Source organism: Lissotriton vulgaris, chromosome 8, assembly GCF_964263255.1.
Source record: "Lissotriton vulgaris chromosome 8, aLisVul1.2, whole genome shotgun sequence".
Lineage (NCBI taxonomy): Eukaryota > Metazoa > Chordata > Amphibia > Caudata > Salamandridae > Lissotriton > Lissotriton vulgaris.
Window position 1 is genome coordinate 636,039,521 of NC_141696.1, and position 17,674 is coordinate 636,057,194.

General features: G+C 46.2%; 1 protein-coding gene across 1 annotated transcript in view; it reads left to right on the forward strand.

The window, feature by feature from the left end:
* The window catches only part of POLA1 (DNA polymerase alpha 1, catalytic subunit), a 2,033,948-nt gene that overhangs the window by 1,288,778 nt on the left and 727,496 nt on the right, over positions 1–17,674 (forward strand). Inside the window, exon 28 of the mRNA XM_086934515.1 lies at positions 3,522–3,614. Within this exon, the coding sequence (XP_086790641.1) occupies positions 3,522–3,614 (93 nt within the window). The remainder of the gene's footprint in view (positions 1–3,521; positions 3,615–17,674) is intronic.

Below are 17,674 nucleotides of genomic sequence, written 5' to 3' on the forward strand. Positions count from 1 at the left end.
TTCAGGCCCATCAAATGCCAGTGGGGGGCAGGAATTGCCATCACCTCCCCCAATGGCGCACCATCACTTCGGACTGGTGGGTTTTACAAATAGTCAGAGGGGGCTACTCCCTCCCCTTCGAGACTACCCCTCCAGCCATGCCACCCTCGTACCACCACATGTCGGGGGATCACTTGGCACTTCTTCAACAGGAAGTTGCGGCCCTCTTGGCCAAGGGGGGCCATCGAGCGTGTTCCTGTGCTAGAAATAGGACGTGGTTGTTACTCCCTCCTTTTTCTGGTGCCCAAGAAGGACATGGGCCTGCGTCCGATTTTGGACTGCAGGGACGTCCATCGCTTCCTCCGGATGGAGAAGTTCAAGATGTTAACTCTAGCTCAGGTCATGTCTGCCTTCGACCCTGGAGACTGGATGCTAGCGTTAAACCTGCAGAACGCATATTTACACATTTCAGTCCTACCGGCCCACCCACGTAATCTGTGGTTTACCGTAGGCCACAAGCACTTTGTTTACCCTGCTCCCCTTTGGCCTTACCAGCGCCCCTCGGGTGTGCATGAAAGTGATGGCGGTAGTCGCAGCTCATCTGCGCCGATCATGGGTTCCAGTCTTCCCCTATCTCAACAACTGGCTGTTAAAGGAGGGTTCGCCCCGGACAGTCCTCTCCAACCTGCAGGCTACGGACGACCTCCAGCATTTGCTGGGGTTCTCCATCAATGTGCCGAAATCACACCTGATTCCCTCTCAGAAGCTCCTCTTCATCGCAGCGGTTCTGGATATGGTGAAGTTTCAAGTCTATCCTCCCGAACAGCAAGTCCGGGACATTCAGCCTATGATTCCGATCTTTCAGACCTTATTCTGGGTTTCGGTCAGAATGACCCTGAGGCTGCTGGGCCTCATGGCCTCCTGCTGATCAATCATGCCAGGTGGCATATGCGGGCTCTACAGTAGGACCTGAAGTTCCAGTGGGCACAGCATCAGGTGAAACTGTCTGATTACGTCCAGATCTCGGAGGACACTGCACAATAATTGCAGTGGTGTCTCAAGAACCGGCATTAGGTCAATGGCAGATCCCTCTCCCTTACCTAACCGGAGCGCACAATGGTGATGGATGCGTCCCTCTTGGGATGGGGCCGCCACATGGGAGAGGCGGAGATCAGAGGCCTCTGGCCGAGTCCAGGCTCCATATCAACCTTCTGGAGCTCCGATCGATTCGACTTTCACTGAAGACATTCCTTCCCACTGTCAAGGGGACAGTAGTGCTGGTATTCACAGACAACACCACCGCCATGTGGTACTGCAACAAACAGGGCAGGGTGGGGTTGTGGACCATATGTCAGGAGGCTCTGCACCTCTGGACATGGCTGGAACATCAGGGCATTTTCCTGGTGGTTCAACACTTGGCAGGTTCAATGAACGTCAGGGCGGACAAACTCCGCCGCAGGTGCATGATGGATCACAAATGGCGTCTTCACTCGGAGGTGGCGCAAGGTCTCTTTCAACAGTCGGGAGAACCTTGGTTAGATCTATTCCCCACCGAAGAGAATGTGCCATGTCAGCAATTCTGCACATTGGAATTTGCAAGGCTGCACTCGTTAGGCGCCGCTTTTCGTCAAAAGTGGAGTTTAGGTCTGTTGTTCGCCTATACCACTTCTGCCCAGGATGCTGAAGAAGATCAGGCGCGACCGGGCCCAAGTTATTTGTGTGGCTCCGGACTAGGCTCGAAGAGTTTGGTATCCCGAGCTACTCAGTATGACCATCGATCCCCTGATTCGTCTGCCTCTTCGGGAGGACCTTCTGTCGCAGCTGCCAGGGACGGTCCTCCACCCGAACCTGTCAAGTTTCCCCCTCTTTGCGTGGAGATAGAACGGCTGCAGTTGATTCCGTTTTACTTGCCTTCTGAAGTCTGTGATGTCATTCTGGCAGTCAGGCACCCCTCCACAAAGTCGGTATACGCCTGCAGATGGAACAAGTTTGTGGCATGGTGCAAAGCAAAGGCTGTGGATCCCCTTCCTGCCCTTCTATCCGAAGTCCTACTGTTCCTTATTTCTTTGGCCCAGCAGGGCTCTGCTCTGGGCACTATCAAGGGCTACCTCTGCTATTTCAGTGTCTTAGGCTTCCTGATCAGCCCTCTCTTTTCAAGTCCCCTGTTGTAAATAGATTCCTCAAAGGCATTGCTCATCTTTTCCCTCCTATTCCCTTCGTAATGCCACAGTGGAACTTGAACCTGTTTGTCACATATTTAATGTGCGCCCCCTTTGACCCTCTTTACAACTGTCCTTTCCGTCTGTTAACTTTGAAGACTGCTTTCTTTCCTGGTTGCCATCACCTCTGCCAGGAGAGTGAGTGATCTCCAGGCTCTTTCTTGCAAACCTCCTTTTCTGTCTGTCCATCCAGACATGGTTGTGGCTCAGAACACGTCCACCCTTTCTGCCAAAGGTTTCACTGCCTTTCACATCGGGCAGACCATCACTTTGCCCATCTTCTTTCTGCATCCTTCCAGAGAGGAAGAGAGGCTTCACCATCTGGACCCAAAACGTGCGCTTTTACCTGAATCGCACACAACAGTTCTGGATGGATGACTAGCTCTTTGTTGGCTACATAGGCGCCAAGAAAGGTCCGGCCATACACAAGCGGACTATCTCCCGATGAGTCGTCTTGTGTATTAAAAGCTGTTATTATCTGGCGAAAAAGGAGCCTCCTGTTGGGCTGCGCGCCTATTCTACCAGGTAGAGGGCGGCCACTATGGCATTGGAACGTGGTGTCCCCTTACAAGACATCTGTCGGGCAGCTACGTGGGCCTCGTTGCACACTTTTACTAAGCATTATTGCCTGGATAGCCAAGTCCGGAGAGACGGCTTCTTTGGCCGTTCTGTTCTCCGGGACTCCATGGTGTGATCTTGGTTCGCAGACCCACCACTGGGGTTGGTATTGCTGGGCTATCTGTTCTAAGGTAAGGAATCTATAAATGTTTCTTTCAGATGAACAAGTTACTTACATTCGGTAACGATATATTTGTAAGAAACATTAGTTAGTATTAGATTCCTTACCGCCCCACACATCCTCCCTGTTCTGCCGACTGATATCTAGGGTTAAGGTCATCCCTTTCAGGGCCCTAGTTTCAATACACCAGTGCTCAGTATCTTTCATTGCTCTGTGCTCCTGGTTAGGAAAGTCGGGTACAGAACTGACGTCGGTGCTTGAAGCGGTGTCTAAGTACCTGCCTCAACGTCATCTCGGCGACCACAACGCCAACGACGGACACGGAGCCGCACAACGCCACCTTCCGAAGCGCAGGGGTACTGCTGACGAAAACTTTCCGAGATCCAGTCTGACACCTGGGGGTATTTTCTAAGGTAAGGAATCTATTACTAACTAATGTTTTTTACAGATATATTGTTACCAAAGGTAATTGTTCATTAGGTGTCAGATAATGTCTGCAATAGTGGTACATAATGTCTTTTCATATTCATCAATTAAAATGTGAATTGTCAACTTAATTAGCATCTTTTATGTTTTCTTATTAGATGAACCTAGAAGTTATTTACGGTGACACAGATTCTATAATGATCAATACGAACAGCACAAACCTAGAAGAGGTATTCAAGCTTGGAAACAAGGTTGGTAAAATGCCTGTTTTCCGATTCTATTCTGCTCCAGACCTTAATTTGTTAGATTTTATCTTCAGATTGAGTTATGCTATAAAACGTTTTGACAGAAATATATAAATTAAGTTTTTGTTGTCTGTCTGCTTTACATTCGCAATTTCTGTAACTTTTAGCTGATGGTGGTTGAAATAGAAACGTCCAAAAGCAGCATTTAAGATCTGAGGTTAGGAACCAAGCATGCTTTACCTCCCACTTTTAGGTCCCCCCTGCTCCATGTCACTGTCCTTTATTCCTACTTCTTAGCGGTGAAGGAAGTTGGAATACGCAGTGACATATTTTTGTATTTTCAGTGCTTTCATGTGCACAATATTCTGTAACTGTCAATTAAATTGATTGTTTTCCCAATTTTTATGGTTATATGAGCTCTGTCAGAGGTGCTTAGTATCGAAGAAAGCTTAGAGAAGCAAATTCACTTAGTGATGGCATAGGCATGTCTGCTACTTAAACGCTCTGCTCTGTTCTGTTCGTGCTACGCTTGATTAGCTGTCGAGTGGCCTTTGCCTGCTGAAGGCGATGAAAGAGCAAGGTCTGTGTGCTTTTTATTTTATTATTAAAGGAATCTTTAGTCTTCCAGCTTGAGCATGAAAGTTGATGCGCATGAATATTTTCTGAGGCAATCCTCAACAATGAGAAAGGACAATCCTAGCCCAAGGATTGGCTCCTAACATGTTAATCAATGTAGGAATTTTCGGATTGTCTGAAAAGTATTTTCTTTGTGCTGAAATTTGCTTTGCTGATTGTCACTTTGGTATTAGCCAGTCGCATGCTGTTTGGAATCGTAGTTACTCAGTCTAAATATAGTACATTGCATAGGAAACAACGCAAAAAAAGTTAAGATTTGCTCAAAAAAATCTAGGAACACTGATTGCCCTAACAAAATTTTGCAGTGGAATTGTTAAATTACAATTACTGACATAAAACAAAACATTCAATGTATGTGGATGAAATTGGTAGGCAAATTACACTGTGCAGCCTTTTACTAAATGTTTAGGCATGTGGTCCTGAAAGTCAGGGAGCAATAGATTTTCTCAAGAAACGACTGCTTCTTTATTGACATATAAGCAGGATAATTTTTAGGGGCTGAATACATTAGGTATGTGGTGTTAGTGACTTGACAGAACGAAAAAGCAATGACTATGCATAAGCCATAGAAACACATGTATTCATTTGTGTCTACCATCCTCAAGTTGCTTCCATCTTCCCCAGGTTATACTCCCAACAGCCAGTTTCCACATCTCTCTCTCACGCACACGCACAAACACACACTCACTATCTTCCTTTAGCCCTCATTCAGTACCTCAGTTTCCACACATGCTTTGTCACTATTGAACATAAGTCCAGCAACTCACTTGAATTAAGGTCCCATATGTATGTGTGGACAGCCTAGACTTATTGGGATTATTGTGTTTGTGTGGATTGTGTTACCAAGTTTGAAAATGATGAAACAATTACAAGGAAAGGAGTAGTTTCTGTCCTGTAACTTCAGTTCTGTAGTAGGGGTATCTCTGTTATAGTCCTAATCTAGTGAATAGTAATCAAGGCACCCACTGGGGTGAACCACTCAAGAACTCAATGTACCAGAGTCCCTAGGGGTGATCCGGAGGAGGGGCTAGCGGTGTGCGGTCCATTGCGATTGTTTCTGCAAATTGGCTCCCTTGAGCTTTGAGCTGACGAGCTCCTGGACGACGCACCTGCGTGCCGGTTCAGGCATCGAGGCCTTTGACGGTTGCTTAGCGGCCTTCTCTTCCACCCCAAACTATTTTCTCTACTGATGAGGGAAGTTATCCTGAAACCCGAGCCATGTCTCGGGCGATATCCAAATACCCGGGACATGTATCGGGTCTAGAGATCATCAGTTCAACAAGTACCTACTTGCACCCACTGGGGTGAACCACTCAAGAACTCCATGTACCAGAGTCCCTAGGGGCGATCCGGAGGAGGGGCTAGCGGTGTGTGGTCCATTGCGATTGTTTCTACAAAACACTAGGTGGGGATCTGGATTATAGTATTTCATGAAGAAGAAACCCGTATAGAGGTGGAAAGAAGTTCACTGGTGGGCTAGGTGTTGGAATCTGAAAGGCGGAAGTGTTTGTTGAGGACAGAATATTTAAATTGTCTTTTAAAGCTTAAAAAGGAGCAGTTGGTCCTTACATGCACCAGGAGGTAGTTCCATATCTTGGGTGCATTTCCCGAAACAGAGAATGTGAGGGCTTTTTATTCATTTTTTTTGGAGGGATGAGAAGCGGAGTGTTGGGGCTTTTGAAATTTCTTTTCTTTCCCATCTTTGAGAGTTTGGACACAAGGTAAGCTGGTTTTCCAGTGTGGTGACCCAAAGAGATCTCTGAGCTTTTACATTGATCGTACCAAGGACTATAGGGTGGATGATTAGCTCCTAGTGAGGTTCTCTCAGATGAAGACTGGAAAAGCTGTGCCGCCTTCAGAGCCATTGTCGTGCTCTCTGCCATCTAGGAAGGTTTTGTCAGCTCTCTCGACCACAAGAGGATGCACTTCAGGGACATCAGCATCTTTCTCCATGGCCTTCTCATAGTCGACAACATCTCTATCGTTGTCCACTCGGGCCCTGTTGTCGACCATCCCTCTGGCATAGTCGATGAAGATTTTGTCTTTGAAATTGAAGCCGCCAAGGTCAACTAAAGTTGACTAAGACGCTACTATCGTCTGTCGTCGTCGTAGACCAAGACGCTATTGTCGACCAAGACGCTATTGTCGACCAAGACACTATTGTCGACCAAGACACTATTGTCGACCAAGACACTATTGTCGACCAAGACGCTGTCGAAGACACAAATATCGACGAGGATAAAACTATCACTAGAGTTGAACACGTCGTCGTGGAGCCCACCTCTATCGACGACGATACGACTGTCGCCAGCAGGCATCTCTTCGACGAAGACTCCTTCAGCAAAATCACTGTTGGTGGCCAAATCACCATCCCCAAAGGTTACTGCTGTACCTATAGACACACATTAACCCAGAACATACTTCCCCCTAGTAAAATGACACCTCTCCTGCACACACATCTTCTGGGGGAGGGAGATTCCGAAGATGAGGGCCCATTTGGGGATGCATATAGTCAATTAGATTTACATTTTCAGTGCCAAGACAATGGCGAGAAGGACGTACAAGACTACTATGATCAGACCTACTATGCCAAACTGGAGCCGGGGTATCAGCAGGTGATGGTGACAATGCCATATGACTTGCTCTCAGATCTTCATTTCATGTTGGAAGATTACCGCTGACGATTCCCACCTTCAGTGCCTATTGCCAAAACACCACGTCCAATGCAGTCACTAGTGCAAAGCTCCATCCCTGCGAGACTGTCTGTCCCAAATACTCCACAGTCCATTCCTCTACAGGAAGCAATTTATTCAGACGAAGAGCGGTAAGAGGGAGTGTAGGAGGGTGGATATTTGACTATATGGTTACCCCAACTTTTTGCCTAGTGTTTAGCTGGTTTTCGACTTGGTTGGCCTGGGATCCTGCTAATCAGGACCCCAGTCTACCTGCTCCCACTGTAAAATGGACTCCATGTACTTTAGGTACATCTCCAGTTAGATATTGGGTCACCTTATGAGCCCTTGTATGGTTTACCTTAAGTACCCAAGGCATAGGTGCATCCAAGGCCTACCAGGGGCTGCAGCATGTATTATGCCACCCCTGGCTGGCCATCAACATTGACACAACTGGCTGATCACTCAGCTGGGGCAAGGTCGTGTAATCATCCCTTGCTTAGGTATATTATCCCTATAACTACCATTATATATAGACACATATATACCTATAAGTCACTCCTATGGCAGGCCTTAACAATCCTGAAGGCAGGGTGCTTGGTTTTATGTGAGATGAGGCTCTAGCATGAGCTGAGCCTGTCTGCAGCTTTCGGAACCATGTCCTTATAGCTGTTCTATGATATAGTCATACCATATACTCTTAAGTGCATTACAATCCTCGCGGTTAATGCTAACTTTGGTTTGGCTTTATCAAAACATGTCGTGTAAGGTGTCATACGCTTTGGAATACTACTCCCTCGCCAGTTCAGCATTCCACCCTTCTAGGACATGTTGTTCCTGTCAAATCAGCCTTGACCCTGTGCCTCATGGGCACTGTCCAGCCCGAACTACCAAGCCATGTCTTTCCTAGACCGGAATCAAGCATCCAAGGACCGGTTTCTGGCTATCAGCCTTCTTCAGCCTGGATTGCTTGACTCCAGTGATGTGGAGAGCCTGGGACTCACGTCTGAGCATACCCAGCCCACTCGGGGTGAAAATTGCAAAAAACACAGTTGATGGACAGAATGCAGAACAATGTCTTACATTCACCCCAGAACAAAGATCTGGGCCTAAATCCATCGGTTTTTTGCACTCCACACCACCCTAGGTCAGACAATGGCTATATGCAAATCAGCCTTGATCCTGTGCCTCATGGGAACAGTTCAGCCCGAACTGCCAAGCCATGTCTTCCCTGGACCGGAAACAAGCTTCCGGGGACCGGTTTCTGGCATTCCAGCCGTCTTCAGCCCGGCTTGCTTGAATCCAGTGGCAAAGTGAGCAAGGGACTCACGTCTGAGCATACCCTGCCACACTTATGGCGTCAAAAAGCAGTACAAAAGGGGGTGGTGATGGACGGAGCATCTGAATCAATCAAACACTCACACCCAGTCAAAAGATCTGGGTTTAATCCATCACCGTTCTTTAGCCCACTCTGCCAACCCAGTTCAGACATGGCTATATGCATATCAGTCTGACCCTGTGCCTCATGGGAACAGTCCAGCCCGAACTACCAAACCATGTCTTCCCTGGACCGGAAACAAGCTTCCGAGGACCGGTTTCTGGCATTCCAGCCGTCTTCAGCCCGGCTTGCCTGAATCCAGTGGCAAAGTGAGCAAGGGACTCACGTCTGAGCATACCCTGCCACACTTATGGCGGCAAAAAGCGGTACAAAAGGGGGTGGTGATGGACGGGGCCCCAAGGCATAGCTACACCAGTGGTCTCACATGGTCTGCAGCATGTATTATGCCTCCCATGAGACCACTCCAACTGTGACTACAGGCCTGCCATTGCAGCCTGTGTAAGCTGGTGCTAACACCACTTCGACAGCTATAAGTTTCCATATATTTGAGGTCACTACACTTAAAACGTATGTCACCCCTAATGCAGGCCTTTCAATCCTGAAGGCAGGGTGCTGGGTTATAAGTGTGAGGGTGTCCCTATAAACTCCAAGTCGATTCTCCAGGCTTCGTAAGTGCAGTCAGCCATTTTGATACATATAGTGGCCATGCGCCACTACGCGTGGCTAACAATATAGTGGCAGTGCCGAACCTGGGCATGTTAGATATCAAACAAGTTGGAATCATACCCCATCACGTTACTAGTGCTGGCGGTTTGATTCCATGCACTGGGGGTCTCCTCCGGCAAGCCCTAGTACTCACGGTAACAACCTTTCTGGGTATGCTAGCAAGCTAGTGCTTCTACCGACCACAGACACAATTCTGCCTTTCTGCTGGTGAGCTAAGCTTGAGCACAGGAAGGTAGAACAAAATGTTTTCTGCCAGAGGGAGGTGTGACCACGTCCCAGACATGACTTAGTGTATTGGGCTGGGGTGGGGGCGCTTCCCATCACCACCAGACTGCTTTGAAGGGCTTGTTTGGTGCCCTCCATGCATGCTCTAGTTACAATCAGTTCTGGGAGCCTTTGGCTCCCGCTCTGGGATGGAACTAGACAAAGGACATGGGATTATCCTCCCCTCTGTTCAGCCCCAGAGTCGTCCTAACCCCTTAAGGTATAAAAGGGCTTGCCTGTGGGTGGGTCCTCAAATTCATCGTGGGACAAAACTCAAGCCTGAAACAACATCACTCTTCAACCGTCCGAACACTTGGACTTCACTGGACTTTGCCTGGATCTGAGACTACATCAAGGAAGATTCCTGCTGCACCTGATCTCTGTTCTGCAAGTCTTTGTCTTCTGTGTCTGGGCTTCTTCCAGGATCTTCAACAGGCCTGTGGGCATCAAGGACACCCGAAGTAATGTACCTTGGATTGAAGGAGTCACTCCCCTACCTGGATCTGCAGGCTCTGAAACAAAGTTGACCGGTATGCTGTTCCTGCCATCCTATAGACTTTGAAAGGCTGAGCATCACAGATGGTAGATCTGCAATTCCTGCGAGGCCTGAACTGTCCTCTGCAATTTTGAGGCCAGTATCCTTCGTAGGAACTGCTGGGACCGAACAGCTGTGCATCGTGTCGACTTGCCGTTGCCAAGGCTTGTTGGCTCCGCACTCCAGAGATCTTCGGGCTTCAAGAAGCTCCAGCCTCCTTTCCTGCCAAAATCTTAATCCTCACCGTATCCTCTGCACTGGGGGTCTTCATCTTTGCTGATCTGCTCAATGTCGCCTTGCGACTCCTGTGCCTGTGGGTCCTCTCAAGGGTTTTCGCTTGCTTCAGTGGGCTCTCCTTCTTGCTCGGCCTGCTCCGACTCTTCTACACTTAGTGAGTCCTTTGGACCTTGCTGGTCCCAACGTTGCTCCTTCATAGTTTTCCACGTCTGTTGCTGCTGCCAAGCCTTTTTGGTGCTTCCATTGGACACTGACTCTCTGGTTATCACCTTCTGATATCTTGTGAACGGCTCCTGGTCTTCTTCAGCGTCACCTGGTCCTCACAGCTGCAGCAACAAGGTCACCAGCACATCTCCTGCAACTTCCGTTAGTGGTGATCATTGCTCGGCCATGACTCCTGGTCACTTTATAGATGCATAGACTCTGTTCCCTCTATTTGCAGGTTATTTTCTTCAAGAATCCACCCTTAGATTCCATCAGACTCTTGCACAGTCTTCGCCAGTGGCATCTTTACTGAAGTCCTCCATTGTGGTCTTTGGCAGTTTCCGACGTCACTTAGCACCCATGTTCCCCTTCTTCCCTGGTGTAGTTATCCTGGTTTCTGTGGTATCCACAGGTGGGGTGACTCTCTAACATTCGGTCTTCCACTGGGTTTCTTTAGGACCCACTGGGAAGGGTCCTCCTTCAAATCTGCAACCAGGTATTTCCTGTTGACTTCTATTATGTATGCAGCTGTGTTTCCGCTCTGCACACAGCCTAAGGTTTAAAAGCCAAGCTCTTTTCAAAGTAGCCATAAGTTCTTTATGTAGAATCAGGTGAACGTTTATCATAGTCTTCTCGCATTTGTTTGAACTGGTACAAAATGTTAATGTGAAATTCAGTCTAGAAGAAACTGAGCCCAGACTTTTATTCTTTTGCATTCGTATTGTGATAAGTGTGCACACCGTTACAGCCCAGTTTGTGATCCATAAGTACCTTATTCTCCTTGCCGCCACAGATTTCTCCAACAGAATCATAGATTGCTTTAAGCTGTGTACGTTTATTATTCATCAAAAACAGTAACCGTGCCCTGATTTCCAGCAAGTACTTGGCTCCACATTTACAGCAGTATAACCGTTGCAGTTGGAGAACTATGAAAATAGCCCATGTCTCTAGCTTCCTTCCTTTTAGAGAAAACATCTGTTCTTGGCATGTTTAACTGTAGATACTAATGCACTGCATACTCCTGGCATCTAATGCTCATTTTGGACAATTACAACTTGTTTTTCTTCAAAGAAGAAGAGTTTTAAGTCACAAGGTCTCTCCTCTGGTTGTGGATGTGCATGGTCATTGAATCCATTGTCTTGATTTAGCGTGTTCTCGATTATTTTTTCCGATACCGTTGTGGCCTCAGAGTTGTTTACATTCCACCCTGTTGAGAGAAGACTTCTTTGAGTTCCATATTGATGAGGATTCCATTCCTCTAGTCTATAGTTAAAAAAAGATTTTTTTTTTGTTACTTGTAAACATGGACACACATAAACAATAGAAGCAAGAGTGCACAAGACCAAGCGATAAATGGACATTGACAGTCGATGTGAGACCGAATACAGTACAACATTTCCTCTGAAAGAGAGCACCATCAGATTTCGCAGTGGTACATATATTTTATTTTGAAAGTGTTATAGAGCTCGAACAAGATCCTTACGGATATCAGAGCGCTTTACAAACAGAATGGGATAAAAAGGCAAAGGAATAATGATTAAACAAAACATTTTGAGCAAAGATTTGCAAATGGTTACAAAAGAAAACAAGGTAAGGTAGAAACGGTGAATAGGAGGTCAATATACATAGTCATAAGAGGAAGAGTGCTGAGTTCCGAGATTACAATAGTCAAAGTTCAGGTAAATTTAGCTAAGAGGAGAGCTTTTACTTCTTTTTTGAAGGATGCCGTGGATGAGATAAGTCTGATTTCTGGGGGGAGGGCATTCAATATCCTGGGCGCCATCCCTGAGAAGCAGCGTTTATACGTTTTTTTCTTGTGAAATCTCTTGAGGTTTCAAAAGAAGATTGTCTGCGCTTCTTGTCGCTCTTGAGCCACCCGAGATGGTCAGTTTCTGAGCGAGGTAGCTGGGGGAGTTGAGGTGTATAGCCTTGTGGGTCATGCAGGCGATTTTCAGGTGTATTCTCGCTTTGTAGGGCAGCCAGTTCAAAGCTTTTAGATCAGGAGAAATGTGTGAGCGTTTTTTTGAGCCCGTGATAAGTCTGGCTGCTGCATTAATAGAGGCTTTTAATGGTGCAGTTGTCGATATGGGGCGTCAACAAAGGGCAACACTTCCATAATCCACTCGATGGATGACTAGGGCTTGGACTTCAGTTCTAAAGTCATTCGGAGGAAGGAAAGGTTTCAATTTACGTAAAGTGTTGATTTGGAAATTAGCTCCCTTCGTTGCATTGCTGATGTGATGATGCATATTGAGATTGCAGTCGAGGGTTATGCCTAAAAATGTCGCTGAATCCACAATAGTAGGTTGAACGTTGAGTGCAGTGCGATGATTAAGCCAGGCCTGAGTGTTGGGGACTTTGGTGGGAGGCGCTATTAGGAGGGATTCCGTTTTTAGCGCGTTAAGTTTGAGGTGATTCTCTGCCAGCCAAGTCTGTGTGTTCCTAAGCGTTGTGTTGAGTATTTTGATGTCTTCAAGGGTGTGAATTTTGAGGTAGAGCTGAGTATCGTCTGCGTACATTTGAAATTGAACATTAGATGCTTGGAGTAGTGCGGTAAGTGGTTCCATGACTAGTTTGAACAGAGTAGGGGAGAGGGAGGATCCTTCAGGGACACCAAGTGTTACAGGAACTGGTGTGGACATAGTATTGGTAATCTTGAATTTTTGAGTCCGGTTATACAGAAAGGAGGTGAACCACTTCAGAACTGCCCCTGCAATACCCATTCTGAGATTCAGCAAATCGAGTAAGTTCCCATATTTGACCGTATCAAAGGCTGATGAGAGATTGAGTAGTATGAGGAGGCAAGAACAGTTCTGATCAAGAATTTGAAGCGCGTCATCAGTTATGTGAGTCATGGCTGATTCCGTACTGTGGCCTGCTCGGAAACCTGATTGGTGTGAGATGAGGAGGTGAAAGTGCTTGATGTGTTTTGTTAGTTGAAGGTGTACACATTTTTCAAGGAGTTTGGCCAAGGTAGGGATATTGGTGATAGGGCGATAGTTCTTAAGCTCGGAGGGGTCCGCTGTGGGTTTCTTTAGTATGGGCGAAACCTGTCCCACTTTGAGGGAGCCGGGGATGCATCCTTGTTGATCTGAGCTATTAATGATTTTGGTCTAGAGGGGGAGAAGTAATGGGATAAAGTCCTTTACGGCGTTTGCGGGTAGAGGGTCAGTAAGGTGATTGGAAGGCTTCAGTGTGCTTAGAATCGTTGCAATATTTTCTTCCGAGTACGTTTCAAAGGATGACCACGAAGCATTGTTTTTTAAATCAATGGGCGGTTTGCTGTGGGGGTTAGAGTAAAGACTTAGATCAATGAGGAGATCTTTCCTGATGTTGTCTGTCTTTAAGTTAAAGAAAGTAGAGAATTCTTCACAGGTTGGTAGTGCACTAGAAGTGTTTAAGAGACTTTGAGGGCCATCTCTGGATTGAGTTTTGATTAAGTCGAACAGTTTTTTTGGTCGGTTTCTTGCTTGGTCAAGCTGGTGGCTAAAGAAAGCAGCTTTCGAGCGTCTGATTTTTCTAAAGTAAGCGTTTCTTTTTTTCATAAGGGTTTTGAGGTGCAAAGCTGACGGGTCAGATCTCCAGTTACGTTCCGCCAGTCTCATCGCTCGTTTATCATCATTAAGAATCCAGTCGTACCATGGTTTAGAGATTTTAGAAGAAACATTCTTTAACTGAAATGGGGCAGCTTCTTTGATAATTGAGGACATCGAATTGAGGTAGTGGTCGGTAGGAACCTGTACATCAACAGCGCCAGTGGGGGGGTAGGAGAAGATTGTAGCTGGGGGAGGGTAGTGAGTTGGGATTGAGTTTCTTCAAGTCTCTCTTCCAGACCTTAGATCTGGTGGATTGTACCGGATTAGATTTCATTTTTTCTAGGATGAAGCATGTAATAATGAAGTGGTCAGACCAGTCACATGGTTGGATTGACTCGAGTTGGATAGAGTCAGCTTTGGAGATGATAAGATCCAGAATAGAGCCTTTATCGTGGGTGAGGCTGTTGCAAATGTGGGTGAGGTCTAGGGCACTGAGTAAGTTTTTGAGACTATTGACCACAGAATCGTTGTGATCGTTTCATTTCCCACAGTAAGCCAGGTAATACAATGTTCAAGGCTCTTTTCCCGGTGCTCCCAATACCAGATCTAGTCTCTCCCCCTCTGGTCCTAGTTCTAAACCATAGTACTGTAGCCATGGAGTCAATATCTTGCTAAACATTCAAGGACACCCCTTTGCCGCATATGTCACTTTCTCTGCTACCATGTACAGATTCAGACAGTTTCTCCATTCTTGTAGTGTAGGGAGTTGGGGTGCACCCCAATAGCGAGCTATATCTTTTAGCTACCACCAGTCCCAGGTTAACCCACATCAGCTTATGGCGCGGGAGGTCCACCTCTGTGGGGATTCCCAGTAACAGGTGTCAAAGTTGCATCTCAAGCTTGGGCCCCAGTATATTATTTAATTCCTGTACTACCATATTCCAATATGTTTGAATCCTGTTACACTCCCAGAGGGTGTGTATAAAGGTACCGCGTTCTGCGTGGCATGTAAGGCAATCCGGGTTGTCCACCCTCCCCATAGCGCGCAGTCTCGCTCTATCAAAGTAGGTTCTATGTAGCATTTTGTATTGTATAAGCCTCAATCGCAACTTAATCGTCACGTCACATGGGTGCATGAAGGAACCTCCCAGTCAATGTCCTCTAATGGGCCAGTGGTGAATTCCCATTTAGAGCAGAGTGGGCCTGGATTGTCCGGCATATTGTTAATTTGTGTTTTGTATGTTAACGAGATGGCTTGACTCGGGATCTCTTCTTGCAGAAGTCTGCCTTCTAAGGGGGCATATTCCGGCAGCGTCTGCGCATCCAACCCTTCAGCTTATCAGGCATGTTGCAGTCGAAGATAAGCTTAGGATTGGGTTTGGTGAAATTGATAAGTGTCTTGGAGCGATGTTAACGGGGCAATGTGCCTTTTTAATAACATGTCCCACCTTGGAGATTCATATTAAATCCCCTTTCTTCAAGCCGCTGGGTTTGCCAATTTCCTTCAATCTAGTTAGCTCCCATAAAGGAGTTTCCCATGTGGGTTTCTTATCCCATTTCATTTGCTTTTCCGCATGTTTGTAGACCTTCACTGTTCGTTGGGTGGCTTGGAGGAGTCGGCTACAGCATTTTCCCTCCTAGTTAGTGCAATTGTGTATGGTCTCTAAATTGCAGGCGCTCCAACATGTAGGTGGGGTGGTCCCTTGGTGCGTGATTCCATTTTTTAACTATAATGAGGTGAGCTGCCCTATAGTAAGCCCTGATGTCTGGTAGGGCCAACCTCCATTGTACGGGTTTTGCTGTAGTGTATGTAGCGCTATATGTGGTTGTGCCCCATCCCACAGAAGCAGGCGGAGTTCGCTATTGAGGGTTGTAAATACTGTTTCGGGAATTTAGCAGTAAGAGTTTTGCAAAATATATAGCAACTGTGGGAGTGTGATCATTTTGTACATAGCCGCTCGGCCCATGATCGTTAGTGGGAGTTTCCTCCACCTCTTAACATTGTCTTGAAAATTAAAAAGGATAAATCTGACATTATGACCTAAGCTAACCTCTAAGTTAGTAGTAATATAAAGCCCAAGGTATGTAAACCCTTCCAGGGACAATCTGAGGCAACTCAGGTGGGTTTGGTTTTCCACCACCCCGCCACTGGGTATAGGGTAGATTTGTTCCAATTAATCTTATATCCTGCATGGCGTCCATATACTTCAAAGATTTGCAGAATTTTGGGCAGTGTCTCAGCCGGGTCTGTGACATACAGTAAAATATCATCAGCGTATAGCGATATGCGTTCGGGCGCAAGATATCAGGAAGTGTCTATAAAACCACCTCATCCTTGGCTTGTTTGAACCATAAAGTCCAGGGGTTCCAGTATGAGAGCAAATAATAGGGGACAGCCCTGCCTAGTTGAATCGGCCAACTTGATGACGTCAACCCATTGACTCAAACTCTAGCCTTGGGCGCATTATAAAGCAGTGTCAGCCATTCCCTAAACCTAGGGCCAAATCCAAATTTTTCTAGGGCGCATCTCATAAAGTGCCAATGAATGCTGTTGAATGCCTTCTCAGCGTCGAGAGAAAGGAGCAGATGGGGGCTATCTCTGCCCTGTATTGTGTCCATCAAATTAGCCAGGCGCCATAAGTTAAATCGGGTGGCACGTTTAGGCATAAAACCGGATTGGGTGTGTAAGAAAAGGAGGTATCCCCGACTAAAGTTCCTAAATCGGGATCACTAATTCGTTTGGAAAGACGGATATTTAGGAACATAGATTTCAACTGGACACAAACTGACAACAGAGGGTACTGACTATGGATTGGCAATACACATTGGAGCTTGTAGTAAAAAGGGTACTTTATTAATATAATTATTTAGGATCTAGCTCTTTAGCATTCATTATTGATCCAACATTGATTCTGATATTGTGCAATTGATACTTGTTGTGTGTCACAATACATTTAGATATCAATCTACATAAATAAATACAAAAAGTGCAAAGATCATGCAAAAAATATAATCTATACAAGGATATTGGGTATTAGTTAGAAAAACATGGCTAAAAATAATACAACAATGCTACGCGCGTTTCTGCTGTGAGCCTTCTTCAGGAAGCCATGGTGTATATTCCAAGTGTACCTATACAAAATACATGAAAAATCCATATCATTGTGCTTGTCCTAATACTAAAGTTACATAAGCAATCAATACATTTGGTCTATTATTTGCAAAGTTATAGTTAAAAACAGGGGGAGACAAAAATCGTGGTATATACATATATACAATGTTGCATACACTGTCTAAAACACATCCTACATTTCGGTGACAAATCAAAAGGTATGGACCTTATCTTTTAATTTACATAGAGAGGTTCTTGTACCATGGAGTAATGTTTAGCGAGAGGTCCGTGGTAACTGCTAATCAAGGTCTATATAGATGTTCCAGCTAGTTGTTATCTATACTGTCTGGAGGAAGGGTACAGAAAGGGAACGTGAACAAAGGGTGTGGGCTGTGAGGGAGGGGTAAACAGGGAGGGGAAGCACAAACAGAGGGTGGGCACTGAGAGGGAATAACGACGAAGAAGAGGAGAGTGAGGACAAAGGAAAGGCCAAAGAAGGAGAGGGGGACAGGTGGGTGGTGTAACCTGCTCAGAGTCGTTTAGGGAAGAGGAAGAGTGAAAGGAAAAAAGGGGGGGTTGGAGTGTGTGGGAGAGGAGGGAGGGTTTGGACAAATAGATGCTACTAGCATACTTAGTTGATGCCTTACCAATATGATATTGCAGCCGCAATATGGGGGGGGGGGGTGAACTCTAGGTGCACCTATAGGGTCACACTAAGGCCCCGGTATGGCACCGTTTGGATTGCAGAGGTAGACTCTTAACTGCGGAGAATACAAAACAGTGGTACATATCAGGTGGCAGAGGA